This window comes from Schistosoma haematobium, chromosome 3, assembly GCF_000699445.3.
Source record: "Schistosoma haematobium chromosome 3, whole genome shotgun sequence".
NCBI classification, from domain to species: domain Eukaryota; kingdom Metazoa; phylum Platyhelminthes; class Trematoda; order Strigeidida; family Schistosomatidae; genus Schistosoma; species Schistosoma haematobium.
In genome coordinates, this window is record NC_067198.1 from 38,824,198 (window position 1) to 38,848,424 (window position 24,227).

General features: G+C 31.9%; 1 protein-coding gene across 5 annotated transcripts; it reads right to left on the bottom strand.

Moving 5' to 3' along the window:
- Positions 1 to 636: 636 nt before the first annotated feature.
- Positions 637 to 22,195, bottom strand: TNNT3_1 (Troponin T, fast skeletal muscle isoform). Of its 5 annotated transcripts, XM_035730232.2 has the most exons (11): positions 21,978 to 22,195; positions 20,370 to 20,449; positions 18,274 to 18,303; positions 10,839 to 10,875; positions 10,643 to 10,759; positions 9,728 to 9,814; positions 8,165 to 8,296; positions 5,228 to 5,452; positions 3,485 to 3,525; positions 1,758 to 1,821; positions 637 to 1,654 (listed from the first exon to the last, which is right to left on the bottom strand). In XM_035730232.2, exons 2-11 carry the CDS (start codon positions 20,387 to 20,389, stop codon positions 1,430 to 1,432), a joined length of 978 nt encoding a protein of 325 aa, XP_035586723.1. In that variant the 5' UTR covers positions 20,390 to 20,449; positions 21,978 to 22,195; the 3' UTR covers positions 637 to 1,429. The 5 variants fall into 5 exon arrangements, with proteins under 5 accessions (XP_035586723.1, XP_051069834.1, XP_051069836.1 ...); XM_051213820.1 differs by lacking the exon at positions 18,274 to 18,303 and having other exon boundaries at positions 855 to 1,654; XM_051213822.1 differs by lacking the exon at positions 8,165 to 8,296 and having other exon boundaries at positions 855 to 1,654.
- Positions 22,196 to 24,227: the final 2,032 nt, after the last annotated feature.

Below are 24,227 nucleotides of genomic sequence, written 5' to 3' on the forward strand. Positions count from 1 at the left end.
AGTGACCTAATATCTATATGCATTTTTTAATGGTAAATGGTTCCAGGTGATTGGAAAGAATCTCTGTGACTTAGTTTTGTACTAATTATAACAAATCGGTTACTTATTTTTCACAAAAGAAGTGTATCACAATTACGATTCTCATAGATTTACAGTCACAGTGAAATTAGATAGAACTTGATCAACTCTAAGATATGGACATAGTATTTGTTAGTACCAAGTAATTTTAACCGTAAAGAAGTTCATTTGATTTCTAATAGTATCAAATTTGTTAATAACTCTAGGCTACTTGTAGTAGAAACCCGTATTGACCATTAGTTCATTAAGGATATCCCTCACTGAGAAGTTCCATGTAATATAAAGATCTAGTCCCAGCGTTTCCTGTGAGTTATCTGTCAACAAATTGTGTCGAATTGATTTCACAAATGAAAAATCATTTGTAATAATAAAAACATTGATGGGTACCTCTTTATACCTCCAGATATCTTCGTAATGCACCATTCATTCAAGTATACGACATAGTATTTCGTCCTATTAAAATTCGAATATTTCTTATGGAAACACGATAATAGTGATTGATGGTTTTTAAACCAGTTTCTGATTAAATGATCCAAAGAAAAACATCTTTTTATCACACTATAACTTCTATTTACTACAGAACCCTTACAAACCATGAAGCATTAGACTCATTTGTTATTTCAGGTATGAATTAACCAGAACTTCATTCTATCAACTTAATACAACCTAAAACTTATCACTTTGCTGAGATTCAATATGTAAAACAGACGAACTGTTCGGTCTAATTAGTAGGTTTTAGACATTTGAATAATAGATTTGTACTCCAAAAATTCTAGTAGCATAGAATGTTCCCATTTATTACTTAAAGTAAATTATTCAACATAGGAGAGGGAGTCATAATAATAGTAATAATGATGATAATAATAATAGTAATAGTAATAAGAAACTACACAGTCTAATAAAGATAAGGGTAGTTTTATTTATAGTTTCTGTAGTGACGGTTAGATATTTGGTGTTTTAATGAATCAATGGTACTTTAGGTGACTTAATAATTAATGATAATTTATCAGAATTCATGAAGACAAGGCGAAGAAGAAGAAACATAAGAAGAAGGAGTGAATGATTACATACTCGCTATCAATGATATCAGTAAGGCAGGAAAGCGGTAGCATAGTTAGTTTTGGTTAAAAGCATTAGGGATAATAAGTAAATTTCTTTTTTCAGTAACATAATAAAAATAAAAACTCAGAACATTTGAGTGAATATGGTAACACTGAAACAAACGAAAAAGAAGAAACACAAATAGAAAGAGACAGAGAAATGAAAAAGAATCAGAAGTAATTGGTGGTAATTATACTGGTGACAATAACAATGATAGCAGTATTACTATAATTAATGTTCATAGAATCATTTATTCAACAGGAACTTCAGTTGCAGGGGCAGGAGCAGCCGAATGTCCTCCACCTTCAGCGGCTCCGGCTATTTGAAAGCCTTCTTCTGTCATAACCAACACATGTGAAGGTGCAATACGTTGGTATTCTTCTGCATAATTAGCACCTGTAAAGACAGTGCGTCGATCTTTGAATGATCTTGGATCTTTCACTCGTTCATATTGACTGTACATAACAACCATAGGCTAAAGATGATGTTTAAAATAGAAAAAAATGAAATAGTATTTAGATGATAATATAGATTGAAGATTATTATGACAATGAAAATGGTTTATATTAAAAACTTACAGGAATACCGCTGAATTTAGCCGCTAATGGATCCGGTGCATTGGTGATAGCTTTTGCTTTCCCTCTATAAAATTTTCAAAACACATGTCACAATAGTCGTAAATATTACAAAAATGTAATTCTGACATAAAATACTAATAACTGAGAAAAGTTTAGTCTAAATCAATTCTAATTTAATAGTTGAATTCATGAGTCAAGTGAAGCCAGACTACCATGGAAAACCTGGAAGCACTAGACAGCCGTTTTGTCCAAGTATGGGACTCCTCAGCAATGTGCATTCACGATCCCACCTCACGAGATTCGAACCTAGGACCTACCAGTCTCGCCCGCGAGCGCTTAACCTCTAGACCACTGAGCCGGTAGGCATCCAACAGTGTCAGTGTCTAACTTCAACCAATCCACTGCGCACTGCTGAAGAGTCCCATACAAGGATATAACAGCCATCCAGTACTTCCAGGTCTTCCATGGTTGTCTAGCTTCAATAGACTTATGAATTCAACTATAAAATTCCCATAATATCCACAAAACCCCTCTCTGATTAAAATCTATTTTAGACGGGATTTTATTCTTTTTTAAATCATTAATTTTATTTGTTTAAGGATTAACATTCATAAAAATATCTGTGAATAACATTTAGGACAGGATTTCATGTCTATAATCCAGATAAACGTATCACTTTAAAGCTGTAAAGTAAATTACATGAATCAAAGTAGTTGATATGATAAATTGTGATAATAGACCACTGGTACTTAACAAAATATAAAGTAGTACAATCTACCACGAAAAATAATTCAGAAGAACGTTTGGTGGGTATATATGGATTTATATAAAATTGATATATATATATATATATATATATATATATATATATATATATATATATATATATATCCCTATAAAAACCACTGAAGAATAAAATGATTGAGAAACTTTAGGTGAATGAATCAATATGGATTAACGAATAATAGGAATAACTTAACACATTTGAGATAACTGGAACAATTCGATTATCGAAACAAGAGACTGGTAAGCAGTAAGACATGATAAATGTAAAGTTGTCTCATATAGTATAAACTGACTGGTTTATAGTTATAAATTATGTCCTACTAGTTCATTTTACTTAGGAATGAACTCAGTATTAACAATGAAATCAGATGTCAGTCAGTTGAGGAACCTGAAAAGGAAATTGGATTAGTGTTGGTCTTGACGACCTGGGAGCGTGACCGCAGAGCCCAAGGGACAACTGCTTGAGGCCGGTCGCGCACGGCCTTTTTGTGGAAGGTTTTTGACGTGTTAGCTCCGTTCTTCAAGGGGCCTTACCGCCGGAGACGGAAATCCGTGAGGTAAGGTGAGGTGTGATATTTTTAAGGTCGACCTTTTCTAACCCCACCCCTCCTGTGGGAAGGCAGCATCGCTGTCATGCTGGTTGTCCAAGGGAAACACCTTACTGCTGTCACACCTCTCTACAGTCAGTAGTACGACTTCGCCCTCAGACCTTGAGTTGCTGCTTTTAGTCTTACCGTTCACCAATCGACCTGCCTGGCATGGTAGAACCTACAGGGACATATGTTCCAGCCAATATAGCTGGGTCATCACGATAGGCAAGCCCGACCACCGCGTCAAGGTAGCAGCTTCGGTCGGGAATCACTTAAATTCTAAGCAATTCAATATTAAAAGAAATGAAATTGTGAAAATTATCAAGTATAATTAAAAGACAGATGATTTACCCTTTGTTTATTTGACGTGCACGTTCTGCTAATTCTTGCATCTAAAAAATAAAAAAAATTTCAAAAAAAATCGATTTTTACTGAATAAATCTTGTTTACTTCATTTGCCAATTGTACTTACAAATGTTTCTCTTAGTGGAGTGTTCAATTTAGTAAAACTAACATGAACTTAATATATAACAACCTTGACAGAGAACATTAATACTTTTATTAAAGATAACCAAATTTAACACCCAATGAATTCATTCCCCTGCCATTTACATCCATATTTCTAATTGAGTCGACAAAGTCAAAGGGATCAAGAGAGCATAAATCTCAATTATCTGATCTTCGGAGAAATCAGGACTTAGTGTTTTGTCGCCCAGACAAGGGTGCAGGGATTTTCCTTATGGATCGTCTTGACTATGTGTCACTAAACAATCATCGATATTGTCTGATCATGTCAAATTTTCCAAAGAAACCTTACAAAAAGATGCAACTGAAAAAACGGAACAGATTTCACTTAAAGTTCAAAACAAGATGAAAGATGAGTTTATTATCAATTGTGACCTCTATGAACATGTTAAAGCCTCGGGTTCCGTTATACCAAAACTATATAGACTTCCAAAAGTTTATAAGAATAATGTCCCTTTACTTCCTAAAGTTGATATGAACAACTCTCCATATCACCTGATTGCCAAATGGTTAGCTGATACTTTACAACCCGTTAAAAATCATATCAACAGATACAACTCTCTTGATTCCTTTGATTTTGTCGACTCAATTAGGAATGTTAATATAAATGACAGGAAAATAATCTCATTGGATGTCACTTCACTTTTTACAAACGTTCCTCTCACAGAATCTGTATGCTTTTTTATGTGACTATATTGAAAACAATAACCAAAATTTGCTTAAAAATCATTTATTAATTCTGAATAAATTTCAACTGTAGGTTTCTGTCTAACTTCTTTATCGTCCCTTCATTAACTAACTGAAAAGCTGAACATTTTAAGGTGTTAAAATAATAATTGTAATTATAAGTAAATTTTAGAAGTATTTCAAGTATATTTGCAATCATTAGCTCTGTATGAATGAAAAATTAACCTTCAGTAAAAGTCACAAATTTAAACTAGCCCAGTGCTTCCAGGTTTTCAATGGTGGTCTAACATCAATCGGTTCAAGATCTCAATCAATAACTTAATAACCTCTACAACCCTATACTGATAATTAACATGTGTTCATTAGTGACTAGCTTTGTGAGGGAATTCTCGGAGTTCTAGTGAGAAGCGTGACCAGTGAAGCTAATCCATTTAGAGTAGAGACAGGTATCTACCTCAGTACAATGAAAGATGGTCGCACACTCTCGTGGATTAGTTGAGGTTAGACATTAACACCATTAGATGCCGGTCGGCTCAATGGTCTAGTAGGTTAAGCGTTCGCGCGCGAAACTGAAGGTCTTGGGTTCGAGTCCCGTGAGCGGGATCTTGGATGCTCGCTGCCGAGGAGTCACACGATGGGATGAAATGACCGTCCAATGCTCCCAGGTTTTCAGTGATGGTCTAACATCAATCAGTTCAAGATCTCAATCATTAAACTAGTCCTGTTATGTTTACTATAAATGATCTATATGAAGTGAAAATGGTATACCGTACAACAGGAGGAATAATAATGAACTATGTAGAATATGACCTACATTTATCAAATCGCAAACAAATTATTAATAAGTTGTTCAGTACTACTAAAAAAAACACAACGAATTACATCATAACTTTGTCTTGTGAAACGTTGTGATAAATCATAAATATCACCCTCTAATCGACAGATAAGATCGTGTAATTCTTTAGCTTTATTCTTTAATTGATCAGCATTAAAACCACTAATATTCAATGGCTGTATACGTTGTTCTAAAATGGCACGTTTTTCAGCTTCCAACTGTTCTTTTGACTTTGTAACTTCTTCCTTTTTCTCTTCTTCCGTTTCTTGTGCCTACAATTATGTTAATAAAAATTGATTAGATTTCTATTAAAGATTTCATGTAGATCAACTTATGTATTGAAAAGAATATAATTAAGAGTAGTATGGTGGAAATAACTCCGCCTGAAGTCCCTCCGGGGGCTACTGCCGGTCCCAAGCCTGAATTAAGGAAGAGGGTTGGGCATGGGGTTAGCGACCCCATCTCGTAGAAAACTAACCCGCTAAAAAACGCTAACCAGAAAAAAAATGTGGTAGAATTGTCCATTTTGACCAACTTTTTTCTTGGTGTTTTTTTGTTTAATTTAAGAATTAAAGATTTTCAATGCAACTAGGACAGATAATGAATAACTACTCAGACTTAAGGAGAATATTTATGGATGAAACTGGGGAACGTTTTGAAATCTATGGAAGAAAGCTCTGCTATAAACGTATAATGTTATGCGTAACAGTACCAGAAATCTGTCTTTAGATAACTAGGTGTGTGATGCATGCTACTTATGTTGACAGATATAAGTAGTATATAACACCAATCCAAAGTGAAACGCCTGTCAAAAGAAGGTTGAGAAGATTAAAGTGAAGAAAACAGGAAGTGAAACAGAAAAGAATTGAGAAGTGGAAGAATTATGAAGGATGTAAAGGACAGTTGATGAAAGATTTGAGAATAAATTAGTTAATGTATTGTTTCCACATTTTAAAAAAGAACTCCGTAATTTGGCATGAAACGATCAATTGGTTATACCCACCAAGTCTTCGTTCACTACAGGTGTCCTAGGATTATAAATCATTACTGGATAATTAAATTCACTACTTCAACTAATAAACTAAATTCCAGTGACCTTGGCTACCATTTATCCGTTCTTTAAATAATCAATTAAACAAGATTCTGAAGTACAGTAGATGTAAAAAACTATTTGAACTTGCTGGAAAATCGCTTAATATCAACATTTTAGTGGACCCTATAAAATTTAGTTGAGACATGTTTTTAGTGGCTCAGCTAAAATCTAGAGAAACAAAATAAATGGTTGAGGAGATTTTAAAATTGTCCAGTTAGTTCGGTTTAGTGTACTGATTTAGTGGTAATCTCAATGGAACACATTTCGAACAGACTGAATTGTAGTTATTATTATTATTATTATTATTATTATTATTATTATTATTATCAGCTTTATTCAATATTATATTTTTGGTACAATACAGAATTCTCAGCGTAAAGTATTTCAACAAGTTTCCGTTCCTTTCTTTTTGGTCGGTCCTGGCGATAAATATTGAGTGATCGCCAGTTAGATGTTAGCAGTTCAGTAAATGAACATCTGAATAATGTGCATTCTTTTCGCTGTATATTGCCAGCAACTAAATTGTCTCTTATTGAGTTTTTTTGTAACTTTGACAACGAAAGGTTGTACACTTTTCAGAAACGCAGCAGAATAGGTTATGCGATTAATAAACATAATGATATATTAAAACAAACAAAAATGGATAACTTGTTGAAATATCTAGATGGCAGGAACAAGTAGCCCAGATGCTCAAGCAGGCCGCAGTTTATACAATTTTCTGAGTCGAATAAATCGCATATTATAGCATAAAAGTATTACTTACAATTTGAAAACTACCTTTTATTTTTTAGTATCATTAATATTTCAGACGGTGAGGCCATCAGACAGTTCGTTTAGTTCCATAAAACACAACAAAATTATCAAAATATAAAGCCGAATTCGAAATTAGTCAGCTAACATACTAGTCAAGCTAACAAGCTTAACACAGAAGCATAAATTCATGGTAGTACTGTATTTTACAGATATAATTCAAAGAATATCGATTTTGAATGATCCAGTCAACGTATCAAAGTACTTATGATAATAAACATCTAAACTGCTAATGTGAAAAGAGGATAAGTAAGTAGATGACAAAAAATAACGGTTTTCTAAATTTTCAGATAATCAGTCCTCACCAACAATCTATATAACTTAAGAGGTGAGTAAGCCATCCCTAAACCTTGGTATAACAATACCAAGCTTCATTAGGCCCATACAAAACGTAATAGCCCTGGATTCAGAGAAATTCCATGTTTATTCTTTGAAATAATGTCCTTCAGTAGATGGTAAACTGTTCAATTTACTTACTTTCGCTATAACGACAAATGATGCTGGACTTTTAACTGATTAAATACCTAGAAATTTATGGTATCTTGGTAAAATATAAGAATCAGACAGTGGAAATTTCCATCATTCCCCCTCACATTCTGTATGATTCTTTGAGTTCATAATTCCTTTTTATTTTCCTTTCTGTTCTGTTCAACTCGATCTTCTTAGCCTTCTGCTACCAAGTTTTCCACTTCCGATTGGTGTTACATACCACTTATGTTTGTCAATATACGTACAATTTGCCACAGTTCCATACATTGAATAATGTGACCGGAAATAAATTACATTAGCCGAAATTTATTTAGTACTTTTCTCCTGCTTTATGTAGTTCTCTAAGGTGAATCAATCGAAATCATCGCACTACGTTGTAGGTTCTAATATAGATAACATAAGACGTCATATGTACCAAGTACAGGTTAAGATACTCAACCTTAGGCAACGCTATTTATAGAAGAGATAATAATGCCGTGAGATGGTCTAAATTTATGTACATATTGAAGAACTGAGACCATTAAATGACTGACTAATCTTACCATCCACCTATCACTGTACTAAAATTCTTATAAATAACCGTACGACTTACACCTGGTCCCTTCTTTGTAATAACGAAATTAGGTCGATTAGCATTTTTACGCTCTTCCCATTCTTTCTTTTTACGTTCACGTTCTTCACGTTTACGTTGTTCTTCTTCACGTTTCTTTCTTTGTCGTTCTTCCTATCGAACCAGACAACCAAACATGTAATACCAAACTATCCAACTCAGAGAACAAAACTCCATCAAAATGTAATACTCAATTAAACAAAGCAAGGAATAACAAAATCAAAATAATCAATTTCTCCATATCATATTACATTGAAAATCCCTTTCATCCTTGAAACTAGGTTGAAAAATAAAACAATAAACCACTAGATTTCTTTTTTACCAATGATTGTTCTATTATTATCATTCCATAAAAAGCAAAAATTGATTACCTTTTTTCCCGTTTTACAGTCATCAATTGTTCAGCCTACTTTAAAGAGATTTGTTTTTATTCTTATCTGCCTCATCTTCTTTTCATATATATATATATATATATATATATATATATATATATATATATATATATATATATATATATATATATATATACATATATATATATACATATATAGTCACAAAAATTGTGCATGCTAGGTTCATGTAGGTGTAATGTTCTATGAAAGGGTACTTGTATACATGTCTGTATGTATATTAATGCCTATGCTTATGTCCTTGTTTGGTTTCTAATCACCATCCTCTGATATATCTGATAATCTATTGTTTTTTGTTTTCAAAAACAGAATAAGTCATGTTCGCACTATCATTCGCTATTACCTTTTACATTTTTAAAAAATGTAAAACATAATCTTTACATGTTAAATTAATTATAACACTCTTGTATGAAACTAAAATGTTTTTCTCTCTGAGTGTTCTTATTATTGTCTTTAACTAAAACGTACTTGAATTTTCAACTAGATATTTGGAAGGACTAAACAGCCGTTTAGTCGTAGTATGGGACTTCTCAGAAGTGCGCATCCATGATCCTGCACGGCGAGATTCGAACCCAGGGCCTTCGTTCCGGTGCGCGAACGCCTGACCTCTAGACCATGTGCTAACTAGTGACTAGCTTCGTGAGCGTAATTCTCGAACTTCTAGTGAGAAGCCGTGACCAGTGGAACTAATCCGTGTCAGGTAAAGACAGATATCTACCTCAGTACAATGGAAGATGGTTGCGCAATTTCGTGGATTGATTGAAGTTAAACATTAGCACCGTTGGATACCGGCCCAGTGGTCTAGTAGGTCAAGCTTTCGCACACGAAGCCGAAGGCCCTGTGTTCGAGTCCCGCGAGCGGGGTCGTGATTAATATATATTTAGAATTATATATTTTTCTCTACCATCCATGGACTGATTAATTGAGCATCATCCTATAACTTCTAAAGTAAAATGTTTACTGTACAATATATGATATACTACTCTTTATCTATTAAACTCTAACTTACGAAAACAATTTCATAATTGACATATCAGAGTAAATAAACAAGCTTAACCAACACATATACTAAATGACTGGATGGCAATTCAATATTATAAACAGTTGACAATAAAAAGCAGAAGGATAAACTTACTTCTTCTGCTCGTCTTTTTTGATCTTCTATCTGACGTAATTCAGCTAATCGTTTTTCTTCTTCTTCACGTTCCATTTTACGTCGTTCCTTAAATAATTTATATGAAATTTTATAATTATTTCAGTAATAATCCAAAAAACATAAGATATGAATTTATTCATTTTTATATTGGTATACTTTAATCTATTTAGAAAATCAATCATTGTCTTTATATTGGATACTATAAATAGAGGTAGATCAACTATAACAGAATAGGATCTGTGCAAATAATTTAATGATCAGATCTGTCTATAATGTTACATGATGATGGATGGTACATTAAAGCGAAATATAATATGAATGTCTTCAGAATGTTATTTTCAATCCAGTCTAATGGACTTCTCTAGTAAGTCCTGTATCCCAAAGATGACCTTTAAACAGTGTAGTTTAATACTACAATCAGATATGAAATGCCTATGTCTGATTTAATTATTCTTGAATCATTCTAATTTATAGTATTTATTGGTAGACCTGATCCATAGTTATCTAACTTATAAAGTCAGACCAAGCTTAAGATAATTTAAAAAGTAGGTGTATGATCCTAACTTTGTTCTAAATGCATCATTCATTTCTGATATATCTCACAACATAAATGAAACAGCAAATAATAGCTGAACATGTCAAACATTAGATGCTATTTTTATGTTCTAAAATTTAGGGTTAACAAGACTTAAGTGTCTTGGCTTTGACCCCCAATGTGATTGTTAATTGTACCACTTACGTGTATCATATTAGGATGAAACGATTGTTCAGTTGCTTCTGGTTTTTAATACTTATCTAATTAAGATTCATTGCGAATGTAAACTATAAATTCATCAATCTATACAAACTCTTATATTAAAGATACTAGTTAATCATAAATAAATAAAAACATACTCGACGTTCTCTTAATTGACGTATCTCTTCTTCTTCTTTTTCACGTTCACCTCTACGAAACTCTTCATATTCTCTCCATTCCTCTTCAGCTCTCTCTTTTCTACGCTTGGCTTCCATCTAGATAAAAATGAACAAATAGATGAGTAATTGGCATGTATTAATTTGTTATTTTTTTGGCAAAGATTTTATGACTTACTTCCATACGAATTTTTGCTTCAGATTTTCCATCCTCACTAAAATAATAAAAAAAAATTAGAAAGGGATAGATTATCAAATTCTGGGGATCTCTCTCTCTCTCTCTCTATATATATATATATATATATATATATATATAAGAATATTATCAATGTATTATAAAAGAAATCGGTTCTATGTAATGCTTGTTAATCAGTGCAGGTACATCCAGCTGACGAGTCCCAAATAGGACGAAACGTGCGTTCTGGTTTCCACTGCTAGCTACTATCCATCTTTGCTGAAAAAGCTTGTGACTTAAGTTTTTATTGAGGCGATCCTACAGGATGCACATATGCCAACATGAGACTAAATAACAGTGGGAAGATACAAGTAAAACAACACCAAGTGAAGGTACAATCTATTCAAATTACATAGTGTATTTGTTAAATCTCACAATTATATTCCTTAATTTGAATATGAATCTTGTTAATAATCAGTAACTTGTTTAATTTTATATAGTAATAGATAGAAATAGTGTAGATGATTAAGTAATATAAACGATTGAAATTACATTTGTACCACTTTTACAATACAATACATGCATAGGATGTTAAAATTCATCAGATATAATTAAAACATTAGCATAGGAAATATGTTTGTTGCTTTTTATGACCAACCTGTTGATAGCGATATACAAGATAAGAAAAGTTAATGATAAGTTTATAAGTATATTCAACTAAGAACAGCGACTTTCAATATGAATTGGTTGGTTACCATATAAAGTCATGATGAAGCATTTTACACTAAATAATTAAAATCTCAAAAAATCCCTAGTCAGTCACTCAGCTACAATGTACCACCAGGCACGTATGTACATCGGTCCAAGTTACAACACCTCATCAGCACAATAAAATGAATACCGAATTCATAGAAGTAGTTACTTTAATGATAGTAATATATAAAAGAAAGATTGTGTATAAGGATATAATACAAGAAGAAAGAATTAGTTCGCAGAAAGGTAAAAAGCATTTTCAATCTCACGGTTTAAGGGAAGATAAAGAGTGCATACACCTACGTCATTGTGATCGATTCTGAGCCATGTCACCAAGAGTCTCCAACTATTGGTTACGATGGCCGCACAGATCCCAACCAAGTAGTCTGCATCTACCAACATGGCTCAGACTAGAAGTTATTGACTTCAAGGACTGATATCAAGTGTTATTTTGGCCACCCCTAACTTACTTCCAGCCGTCTTCAACACTATTCAACATTGTTCGTCTTGGTAATCAATGTTCAGTCATACGTAACACGTGAACCAATCATCTCAGTCGATGTTGACTTACAACCTCATCAACTGATTTACCATCATTCCCTATTACGCTCCGTCTAACCACACTATTACTTACTCGATGATCCTAGTAAATGTGAGCTATATTTCTAAAACATCTATGATCCCCATTAACAAGTAAATACCAGTTTATTAATATTTCATTCATTGCATAATTATATACTTAAATAATGAATAGATTAAATCTTACGAATTAGTAATAATAATAATAACCTCATGCATCATGCTATTCAATTAATTTATGGAAAGAAGAGACCTTATGCTTGTTTGTTTGCCTTTTATTCATTAGAATGAATATTAGTATTATTATTCTTCTTCTTCTTCGAAAAAGCAAAAATGCGTATAGCAATTGATAAACAAATAAAAAGCACACATTGTTTCATAGAATTAAATAATGGACAATAGAAAAAAGAAAGATTAAAGCAAATAGAATATTGTTGTAAAGTATTTTCATGATATTCTAGATCCATTTGTCTTGTGTACTGAAGCACACTTTCATGATCATCGTTAAAATAATACACACAATAAACTAAATCAATAAATAATGAAGATATAAACAATCTAGGAACTGGTATAAATCAATATTGACTTAAATGATCAACTATCATATTAGTTATGATAAAAGAGAAAATACTAAAAGGAAGAGAAGATTGTAAGTAATCTGAACTATCATCTTGACAATATTCGAAAAAGAGCTTGAACCTTACTTTACGGATCAAATTAATAGTCAATGATCTTAGGGAGTAATGTTTCTTGGAAACGTTTTCTGAGTAAGATTACTCATTGAAACAAACGACAGTTGTATACATATAAAATGAAATATAGTTTAACTCATAATTATTTTCTATGCTTAAATTTATATTAGTTAAGATATCAGAAGTATCTTATTCTTTTTTTTCAAATGTCAAGTAGATAATACATAATAACTTTATTATTTACTGGTTAGTAGAGGGATTTTCATATTTATTCGATATCTTTTAAAAATCATTAACATTTATATTTATGAGATTAGATGGTGGTTGGAGGTAGTCAACAGGAAACCCTGGACCCAAGTTTCGTGCTACTAAGAAGGACTTGACACATATGACATTAATCACCACCCAGTGATCAATCAATTGTGATTATGTCTCAGTCCTACAGGAGGTCAATCACGGCCCGGATAGCCTAGTGGTAAGGTCTCTGACTGTGAGGCTGGGTAACACAGGATCAGATCCGTCAGAGAGCACCAGTTCCCTTAAGATTACAGGTACACCTTGCTGACGAATGCCAAGTAGCACGAAACCTGAGTTCAGGGTTTCCTGTTGACTACCTCCAACCACCATCTCATCTCAACATAGTGCACGAAATGTCGAGTCACCTAGACTGGTGGCCACATTACAACTTGGTCGATGGTAATTCAATCTGCACTAAGAAGGACTTGACACATATGATATTGATCACAACCCATTGATCAATCAATTGTGAGTTAATATTCATTTTATGATATTATTGTATCATATGATTCTTTAAAAGTGAATAAAACAGAAATAGAAACATTTCATACTAGCAATTGCGTAACTCATAACTATTACTTAATGAATTTTTAGTGAAGACAGTAAATAAATCATGCAATGATCTTTCATTAAAATGGGAACATGCATTTATAAAGAAACAAAAACATGCACATTGTTCATGTTAAATACGTAATCATAATATTTTTCATTGAATAGTGTATTCATTTGTTTGAATTGCTCAAATACATATAACTAATAAAAGTTGAAAAATTAATATCAGCGATGTAAAATGATTTCATCAATTGATAAGCATTATTATTAACGTGCATTAGAGATATTCTTAACCGACACACACATATATATATTTATATACGTGTGGTTTCAGGGATTATACATATATGTAGGCATAGAGAGATATATATAAAGATATAATTATCTCTCTTAATTCAAGTGTTCTTTGCAAAAATTCAACATTCGAAATGCTTTTGTACGGTAAGAATAATCATGAACTTACTGCTCTTCATCTCTACATACCGATAATATAACGAATTCATTTGAGAGAGGAATAGGAGGAATTAAAATGGAATGATGCATTTAAACAAACATACAAACGTAAATAATAATAATTATTATATATATATATATATATATATATATATATATATATATATATATATACATATTTATGCGTTTGTCAAAGAAATTAGTTGTAGTAAATATGAATCTTTATAGGGTACAATGGTTAATACAATAAATCAGCTACATTTGATGATGAAGGGAAATAAATAAAGACAACAAGACCAAACATTTTATGAAATCAAATGATAACAATACAATTATTAAATATACAATGAAATTTTAACATTACACAAGTAGCAACAAATTGTAATAGACTAACTGTGATCATATTGTTTATCATTATCTTTTGTGCCGAAAAGGTGAGAATTCTGTGGAATCGTTATAATTCCTTTAAATTATAATTTAATAATTGAATTTATGAGTCAACTGAAACTAGACCACTATGGAAAACCTGGAAGCACTGAATGGCCGTTTTGTCCAAATGTGGAACTCCTCAGCAGTATGTATTCACGATCCCACCCCACGAGATTCGAACATAGGGCCTATCAGTCTCGCGCGTGAACGCTTAACCTCTAGACCACTGAGCCGGTCGACATCCAACGGTACTAATGTTTTACTTCAATGAAGTCACGAAAAAGCGCTACCGTCCACTATTGTCTTAAGTGAGTTACTATCTCACAACAGACCTGGTCGAACTCCACTGGTCACGGCTTCTCACCAGAACTTCAGGAAACAACTCTTGGAGACAGTCACTGCTGTGGAGTCCCATACTAGGATGAAATGTCTGTCCAGTACATTCACGTTTTCCATGTTGTTCTAGCTTAAATTGACTCAAGAATTCAATTATTAAATTACTACAATCTCCACAAAACCCCTGTTTGATTATAATATAATATATTATTCAGTGAGAGACTAGTCTTTAACTTCTATGTCGAAAAACATTTGAAAGTTAAGTACCTTCAAGAATGAGTGATTATCAAAACATTCTCAGAATTTCCATAGAGACATCAGACTACTTTCAACCAATAACTCTAGATTTTTTTATTATTGCTGTCTCATAATTCATTACTAAATCAAATACAATGATTCCTATTGAAATGATTTGATACATTATAATTTCATTTATAAGGAATTCATGTTACGAAACTAAGTTCAAAGCAACTTTCTGATGAATAATTTTAAACAGAGTTTTAAGACAATTATATTATTCTGTAAAGAAAATCATTTTCTTAAAAATGTTGTTCCTTCAAGGGTGTGACTATAATTTATGGACGAACCAATCACGTATAAAATAACACGTCTCGGATTTTGGCGCGAAATTCACTCATCCATTCGGATAAATAGAGTTTTGTCATTATAGCTGATGTCAGTTCGTGATGAAAACCCTAAATCTTATTCTTAACCGTAATCATCAACTGCAAATTATAATTATAATTCCATACACAGGTTTATAACCCTTATTTAGTCCTAGTTATTAGGTGGACACTCTCAAAGTCAGTCCAGAGTCGCTCAAAGGTCGTCCATAAATTATAGTCTCACCTATTTTTTCCTTTTCAAAACCGATTTTATTTCGTTTAGTAACTAACTGAATATTTTTCTATAATGATTAGTATTCTTAAATGTATCCTCAATCAATAAACTTTAATTTTAATTCTTCTAAACATTTTCAATAGTTCTTTGATAGATTTCGATAGATCACTATTTGAATTGTTACTTCATAAAAGAGATTGTATACGGTTACTGTAAAACTAAGATGATATTAGCTTATTCTATGGTGTGAGCTACTTATATCCACATAAGTAGTATATAACGATGGTCAGACATAGAATGTATTTCAGTGGAAGATCGAAAGGGAAAGAACGGGAACGAAAAGCAATTGCTATGAAAATGCATGAACATGGAAATCTGAGACGATGGACTGATATTTTTCAAATTAACTATTTACTATATGGTTCTCAGATTTTAGTGAGATGTTCTGTAAGTTTGTGCTTCATTACATTTGATTGTCCCACTTATCTTCTTGTTCACTAAGATTCCATTATCTATTTAAATTATTTAGTAACTAATGTAAACATTAGATAAGACTGCAAAAGAAGAGAATCCCTACTAGTAAGAAAATATTTACATTGAATTTGTTATACAGTATACATTTGTATAATTTCTAACAAATATGTTTAATTTCCTTGTTAAATAACTTATCAACACTGAAATCCTGTTTCAATAGATGATCTTGATTGTGTGACTTCTAATTGTCATTATCGAATGTTAAATGGCTTATATAACTAATATGCTACTGATGATGAAACAGAATTATTGTGCGTGTGTGTGTATGGGTGTAAATGAATCATTTAATAAAGAAAGAATCAATACGAACTTTCGCCTAAATATGATCGAATAGTTTCACAGTATTTGGGAGCTGAGTTAATGTGAGACATTAAAGATGAAGAATGTATTTGTAAAATCTCAATAATTTTGATGTTTGATTATATTTCCTTGAAAAAGCTTGAACCAGATTGCCAGGCGAAACGTTGGATTTACTTCGAAATTCATTCGCTGAGATTTTACAAATACATTCTTCTTCTTTAATGTTTCAAGAAAAAACTATTTCTGCTTATTACTTGTGTATTCTTAGTCAAAAAACCAGTTAAGAATTCGTGGGTTTATTAATTACGATATGTTATTATGGACTGTTATGTTCACCTTTTTTTGTTCACCAGGTTTATAAAATGTATCATTGGTTAGTGATTTTAATTTATCAGTGCCGAGAAAACCTAAATCACATATTTCATTTAATATGAATCAGGAAATAAATTAGCGTTACGTTGTCTCTGTAAAATAAGTTAATCATTCTTACTCCATTAGGAATAGTCATCGTTCCATACAAACATCCGGTATCTTTTCATAGAATTCCATTTACATGTATAATATTGAACATTCACGAAGCATTAGTCTTATTCGTATTACCCGGTAATACAAGATACAATACGTTAATATAATGGAGTTAATATCGACTAATAACTAATGATGGAACTAGTGTAATTGAAATATTTGTTTGCATATAACTCAAAATTAGTTAATCAGTATGATATTTAAACATGTTGATAACATGTGTAGAATCTACATTTCATAAGTTCACCGATTGAATCTATTTATAGAATAAGTTTTCTGTTTACTTCAATAGATATTAGGAAATAGTAATTTCTTCATATAACGACTTCCCAGGACATAGTGGGTTGGAGAATGCTGGTCGGCGGCCTATGCTCCATTAAGAGTAACAGGTGTAAGTAAGTAATAACGGCTTATTCTAAGTACTTATCCATAGTAGATAGATAAATACTGATAGTCACTTAAAAAGATGATCAAAAACAGAATAAAAGTATAAATTTTAGTTAGATAAAACATAAAAATTACATCATTATGAAGTGGTGTTTTCACCAGATAACCGACCTTCTACAAGACTTTATCATTTATTTTATGAGACATGATTTTGTTGACTTAAATCAACCTCATACATAGTAAATCTTCCAAAGTCATGGATGATTTATCATATATAAATTATTCATTCATGTTTCCATATATACTAAAGTTGAATGATGTATCAGGAATGTGTTAATAACTAACTCTGAAAAGAATCTTTCTACGATAAAATACGGATAGATGCAATTTGTTAATCATTACCAATAGATATTTCTTATAAACTCTTTCAATAATGAACAGAAAATTACTCAACAAAGTCAAGGTATTTTCATGTCAGATAGGCATGCTTTAAGGTGGAGAACTTTTTTAAATGGGAAGAAAGAGATTATTTTTGGGTTGCAGGGCAAAAAACAACACAACCTAACACGAATACTTAATACAATAATTAAACAGAATCTTTTTTTTGTTGTTGGTAGGTATACATTCATCAACCAAAATTTTTTTCACCATGTATAAACATACATACATTTACACATATTTGTTCATTTTATGGGAAGTGAAATAAAGAAAAAAAAGGGTGGGATAGGTAGTAGATGATGAAAATCAAGTATTTAACGTACTTGGGAATGAATGCTGGAGATGGTTGTGGGCTAATGGTAGTAATAATAAAAGTAGATAGATGATGAACAGTTGTTAACTAGTAATACGTGTGACAGGAGATCAACAAAATTTTTGTTTATGTATAAATAATTACATTAAAATAAATATATGGTAAACGTTGCCAAAAAGGGCAAATCAATTGATTTCTTCAACCTTCTAACAAATAAAAATACTAAGTAACACGGGGTAATTGTAAAAGACCCGATACTTCCTTACAGATTCAAACCTATTTCACCCAATACCGTAGTTATCGATAATACTTCAAAACTCTTCATTTGATAGAAACTTATCAGTAATAGGGATCAGATAGTTTCTCGTTGGATAATGCACAGTAATTATTTGGGATAAAAACTAAGATGCGAAATAAAAGGTATCAGTTAATTAATTTTTTGTCCCTTATAGTTTCCTTCATCATAAATCATTAACTTCATATACATTATAATAGTCAATGTTAATAATCTTAAGGTTTACAAAATCAATGATCAACATAAATTCTTACTGAATAAAGTTTTAAAAAAAAATTGATTTTCAATAGTTCAAAAGAGTTTCTAGAAAGTTCATGTCTTACAGTTAATATTTATTGAAATCTATCTATGCTCTAAGCATTTGTAGCCTCAAAAGTGCTTACAACAAATCTTTGAAGGTCAAACACTTGTTGTACTCCACTGTTGTATTTCGGTTATAATTAACCCCATAACATGTCAGTTACATCATTTTAATAGATTGCTAATAAGTTATTTATGTGTTAAAAATGAAGACAAGTACTAACTTATTTTTATTTAAATGTTAATGCTTATCATATTCTGACTATCACATCGGAATCATTCCTTCTATGTTAAATCAATCTACAATGTAATATACTGGATTTAGTGTTTGGTGAGTAAATTCAATCGATCATAAGTCCTACATTTAGATTTAATATTTGCTAATACTCAACCATCTTCTCAAAATGAGTTCTTCCCTAAATAAATTTGATTTCCTTCAATTAATAAATATCTCTAAATAGTAAACGAACTACCGACTATATTCCTGTTTTATGGCATGTTGTTGAGTCGACTTTCTGTACAAAAACGAACCTTGGAGTAAAGTGTTTCTCTCATACTTTGTGTCTTCTTTCTGGTGTTCAGGTTGCTGTATAGTTCTAGCGTGCGGGTTATCAGAATAGCTTAGAAACGAATATAGCGTCCAATCAGCAAGACATAACACATGTAATGCTATTAGTATTCTTTAATCTTCTCTTCAAATTTGATTATGTCTATCATTTATGACTATACACTAAAGTAGGCATCATTAGTGAATATAAAATATCAGTTCTAATGATTTAGCAATTTACAAAACTTTTCTATTATGAAGTAAATTTAGATAGTTTAATATGCCCCGTTGAAAAAAACTCTGGATTTAGTTTTGTATTAGCTTTAGAAAATATTATAATATCATATTTGGTCAGCTTTTACAAAACCCTAACAATCATTGAAAGTAATTATCAGTAATTTACTTTCATTCTATATGAAATTGATTTATATAGTGTCATAAAGATAAGTCTAGTTTCAAATTTATGAAACGAATGGCTTGGTAGTTAATCATCTATCTTTACATTATAAAAGCTTTCTATATAAACGATTTTCATCGTTACAATGTCGTTCATAATTGAGTTTTAAGTCAGTCACATGTTCAATCATTAAAAATAAGAGACTCAACATAATTTCACCTAACTACATCTCTAACACAACTAGGCTTATACTTCTTCAAGGCATAAACTTACTTACTCACTTAAACCTGTTACCCCTCGTGGAGGAGCATAGGCTGCTCACCAGGGCTCTCCTGTCCTGGGTATAAACTTGAGTTACGCTAAATGGTATTGATTAGGTTTACTTCCACATGAAGCTATATTTTAAGTTTGTATCCAATGTAAAATTAAAACCTTAGTTATGAAACAATCTAGATGAAGAAACTTTATACCATCCAAAAAATTAGATCCGTTTATGATAACAAAGAAAACAAAAATGTCGTTTGAATATGTAATTTTTAGGTTGATTTCACTTTACTTATTACCTACCTCTGTTCATCGTCTGACATTTTGTAAGTCTAGATTAAACTTGTATTCAGAATATCGAAAGTTTCTTCACAAAAAAGATTCTGTAAATAAAGAAGAAAAATAAGCCAATATAAACATTTAGAAATATATTAAACGATTGTTTCTTGCTAATTAATGGATAGTCTCTTTAAAGAAATGATATCGATCCATGGAAATCTTGGAACATCAGAGTGAGAGAGAGACAGAGAGGTGGGATGTTCGTAGTAATTTTTACTTTATAAATATAAAAATTACCCTATTTCAGTTTAAGTGGAAATCAACGGATAATATGAACTTGTCCTGCCAATATATTACATAGAACTATTTGATGTAAGTGGAAGAAACAAGTGTGGTTCCATAATCACCATAAAATTACTAGAAGATTTATCCATATAACCTTCACTATCAATTTCAAAAGCTAATTTAACGGTTAATGAAAAGTATTTGGATACTCGTCATGATATCATATTTCCACATTGAAATAGCATTCCTTATTGTGTTAGATAACAAATGAAATAGTCAATATCAACTTCCAAATAATAATGCAACATTATGGATTTTCCTTCTACAATGTATCTTTCTTTGAAGTCTAGTTCAAAACAGATGTCTGACTAGAGAAATGTGAATGGTCTTCTGATTTTTTTATCATTCAACTTGTGGAACATAACACTGTCATATCACAAAATACAAGCTTAATTCAAGTATCTTTTATGTTTCATCCTTTTGGTAAGTACTAAACGCTTAGTAAGTATATCTATGAATTAATCATTATTTAATCATTCATCATCTATGTTCATTTATTCAATTGTCATATAACAACAACTTCAGTAGAAATTTAGTAATACTATATATTCTAAGTTTATACATCTTTCCCAAAACGGTGTTATCTAAGCCAAATCAATAATCAACAACATGCAATTATCCGAAATATACTTACTGGTAAAGAAGTATACAATAATTCAAATTTCAGTGCTGAAGTAAGAAAACTATGCTAGAATAAGTATATGATTTGAAGGTTGCTTAAAACTCAAGGATTAGTGAATATATGCTTTGTACTATGATAGGGAATACTCTTTAACACCACTATTCATCATTTCATTATGATATGTAACTGAGGTCATTTAATTATTCTTACCAACAAAAAGAAATATTTCAATGGTTAAGATCATGAGTCAGTTGAAGCTAGACCACCATGGAAAACCTGGAAGCACTGGACGGCCGTCTCGTCTTATTGTGGGACTCCTCGGCAGTGAGCATCCACGACCTCGCCCTCTACGAGATTCGAACCCTAGACCTACTGGTTTCGCGCGCGAGCTCAGTGGTTTAGTTGTTAAGCGCTCACATGCGAGACTTATAGGTCCCGGGTTCGAATCCCACGGGGCGGGATCGTGGATGCACACTTCTGAGGAGTCCCACAATAGGACGAAACGGCCATTCAGTGCTTCCAGGTTTTCCATGGTGGTCTAGCTTTAACTGATTGATGATCTTAACCATTGAAACTACTATAATATCCACAAAACCCATCTGATATTAAAAAGAAATATCTTAATTAGTAATCATCATATAGAATATTATACCATCAACACTTACCCCAGTAATGTTTATACAACTAAATGTATCGAAATATGAATGAGATATGAAGTATTTGTGTAAAGATTAAAATATAGACAGTTTCTTGAACCTTGTTTTCTATACTATTTTATTGAATTAACAGCACACATAAAATTTATTATTATAACATATATAAGTAACCAATTATGGTTATTTATCCCAATAACACCTACATAACAGTAACATAAGTACATTCATATCTACCTAACAACCCATATATATATATATATATATATATATATATATATATATATATATATATATCTTATGTATCTTTCTGTCTCTCTCAGTGCATATATAAAGATGAATGATAAATCGATTGAAATAAGAAAATCCCATCTAAATTTAACCTATAGTTAACTTCTTTTTACATTGCTAATAACATATTACATTTTTGTGCTAATCAATATTTATGTGTACAGTTCATTCTAGGAAACATCATCCCACCCACTATATATATATATAACAGATCTAAAGGAATGGATATTTATTGATCCATCATTGATCATTTTCTTTCATAATAGTGACCTAAAGGAAATGTGTATATGTAGGAAAATAACCTATAAATTTTTATTTAAGAGAAGGGAAGATTTTTAATATATCTTGCATAATATCACATTATTCATTCATTTCATTGCCCATAGATAATAAGACGATGTAAATTATTTAAGTCTGATAGAGATAAAACCTTTAACACAATAATCTTTTAACATTAAATACCATAAACTGTAGTTTAAATAGGAATTACTTCTTTTTCTTTTCTTAGTACCCAGCAAAAAATATATATATATACATTGAACGAGTGAAAGTAAGAATCCTGTAACTGTTTTAGATATAAGTAAAGATAGATAGTGGCTAGCAATGGAATCCAGAACGCGCGTTTCGTTTTATTTGGGACTCGTCAGTTGGATGTACCTGCATCGCAGAGTTCATGTTCACAGGATGCACATATGGCAACATGAGACTGATCAATTGCATTCCTAAATAACAAAGATAAGATACAAGTAAAACAACACAAAGCGGATTTAAACTTCACCTCATTACACAAGCCAGTGGCTAGCAGGATTCACTACCTAAGTGCATAACGCGGTGGTGTTTGAAGCGAACGGTACTGGGTTCGAGTCCCAGAGTGAACGTCAACTCTGATATGCAGGTACATCCAGCTGACGAGTCCAGAATAGGACGAAACGTGCGTCCTGGATTCCACTGCTAGCTACTATCTATCTTTGCTGAAAACGCTTGTGACTTAAGGCTTTATTGAGGCAATCCTCACAGGATGCACATATGCTAACATGAGACTGATCAATTACAGTCCTAAATAACAACGGGAAGATACAAGTAAAACAATACCAACTGAATGTTTTAGATATAACCTATAAATTTTGGAAACGCTACTCAAACAGTGATTTTTTAGTTACTATATATATATACGAAACACAGGTGATTCAATATTTTTACCAGATCATGTGAAAGATCCTACAAATTAACAAATACAAGTAGTTAAAATCTTGAATATGGCCAAGCAAATTTCATTGTTGTACAATTAACTTGGTATAACTGTAATTAGTGAATTGAATGCAAAGCACCAGCTAATAGATAATAATACTTTATTAAATAAATAAATTATTATTAGTATAGGGTTGTAGAGGTTGCTTGACTTTTAATTGAGATCATGAATCGATCAATGCTAGATCACCATTAAAAGCCTAGAAGCATTGGATAGCCGTGTCGTCGTAGTACCGGACTCTTCAGAAGTGCACACTTACGATCCGGCACACAGGACCCGGACTCAAGACCTTCGGTCTCGCGTGCGAACACCTAACCTTTGGACAACTAAGCTGGAATCAAACGGAACTGAGGTATGACTTCAACCAATCCACAATTGTTGCTTACTTGAATCTTCCCATTGATGTTTAGGACTGAAATCGACCAATCTGTTATTGGCATATGTGCATCCTGTGATTTAAGTCACTAGCATTATAAGCAAAGATGGATGGTGGCTAACAAAGAAATTGAGAACGCGCGTTTCGTCCTATTCGGGACTCGTCAGTTGGATGCACCTGAAAAAAACTATACATTAAATACTTCATTTGCACATCTCCCATCAACTGTCTATTCAAAACTTTATCGTTCTTTCATTCCTGCTGTTATCAGAATTATTCTCTGTTTACATTTCTGTTCTTTTCAGCTGTATCGTCTCAACCTCTTATTTCCAGGTATTCCTTTTCT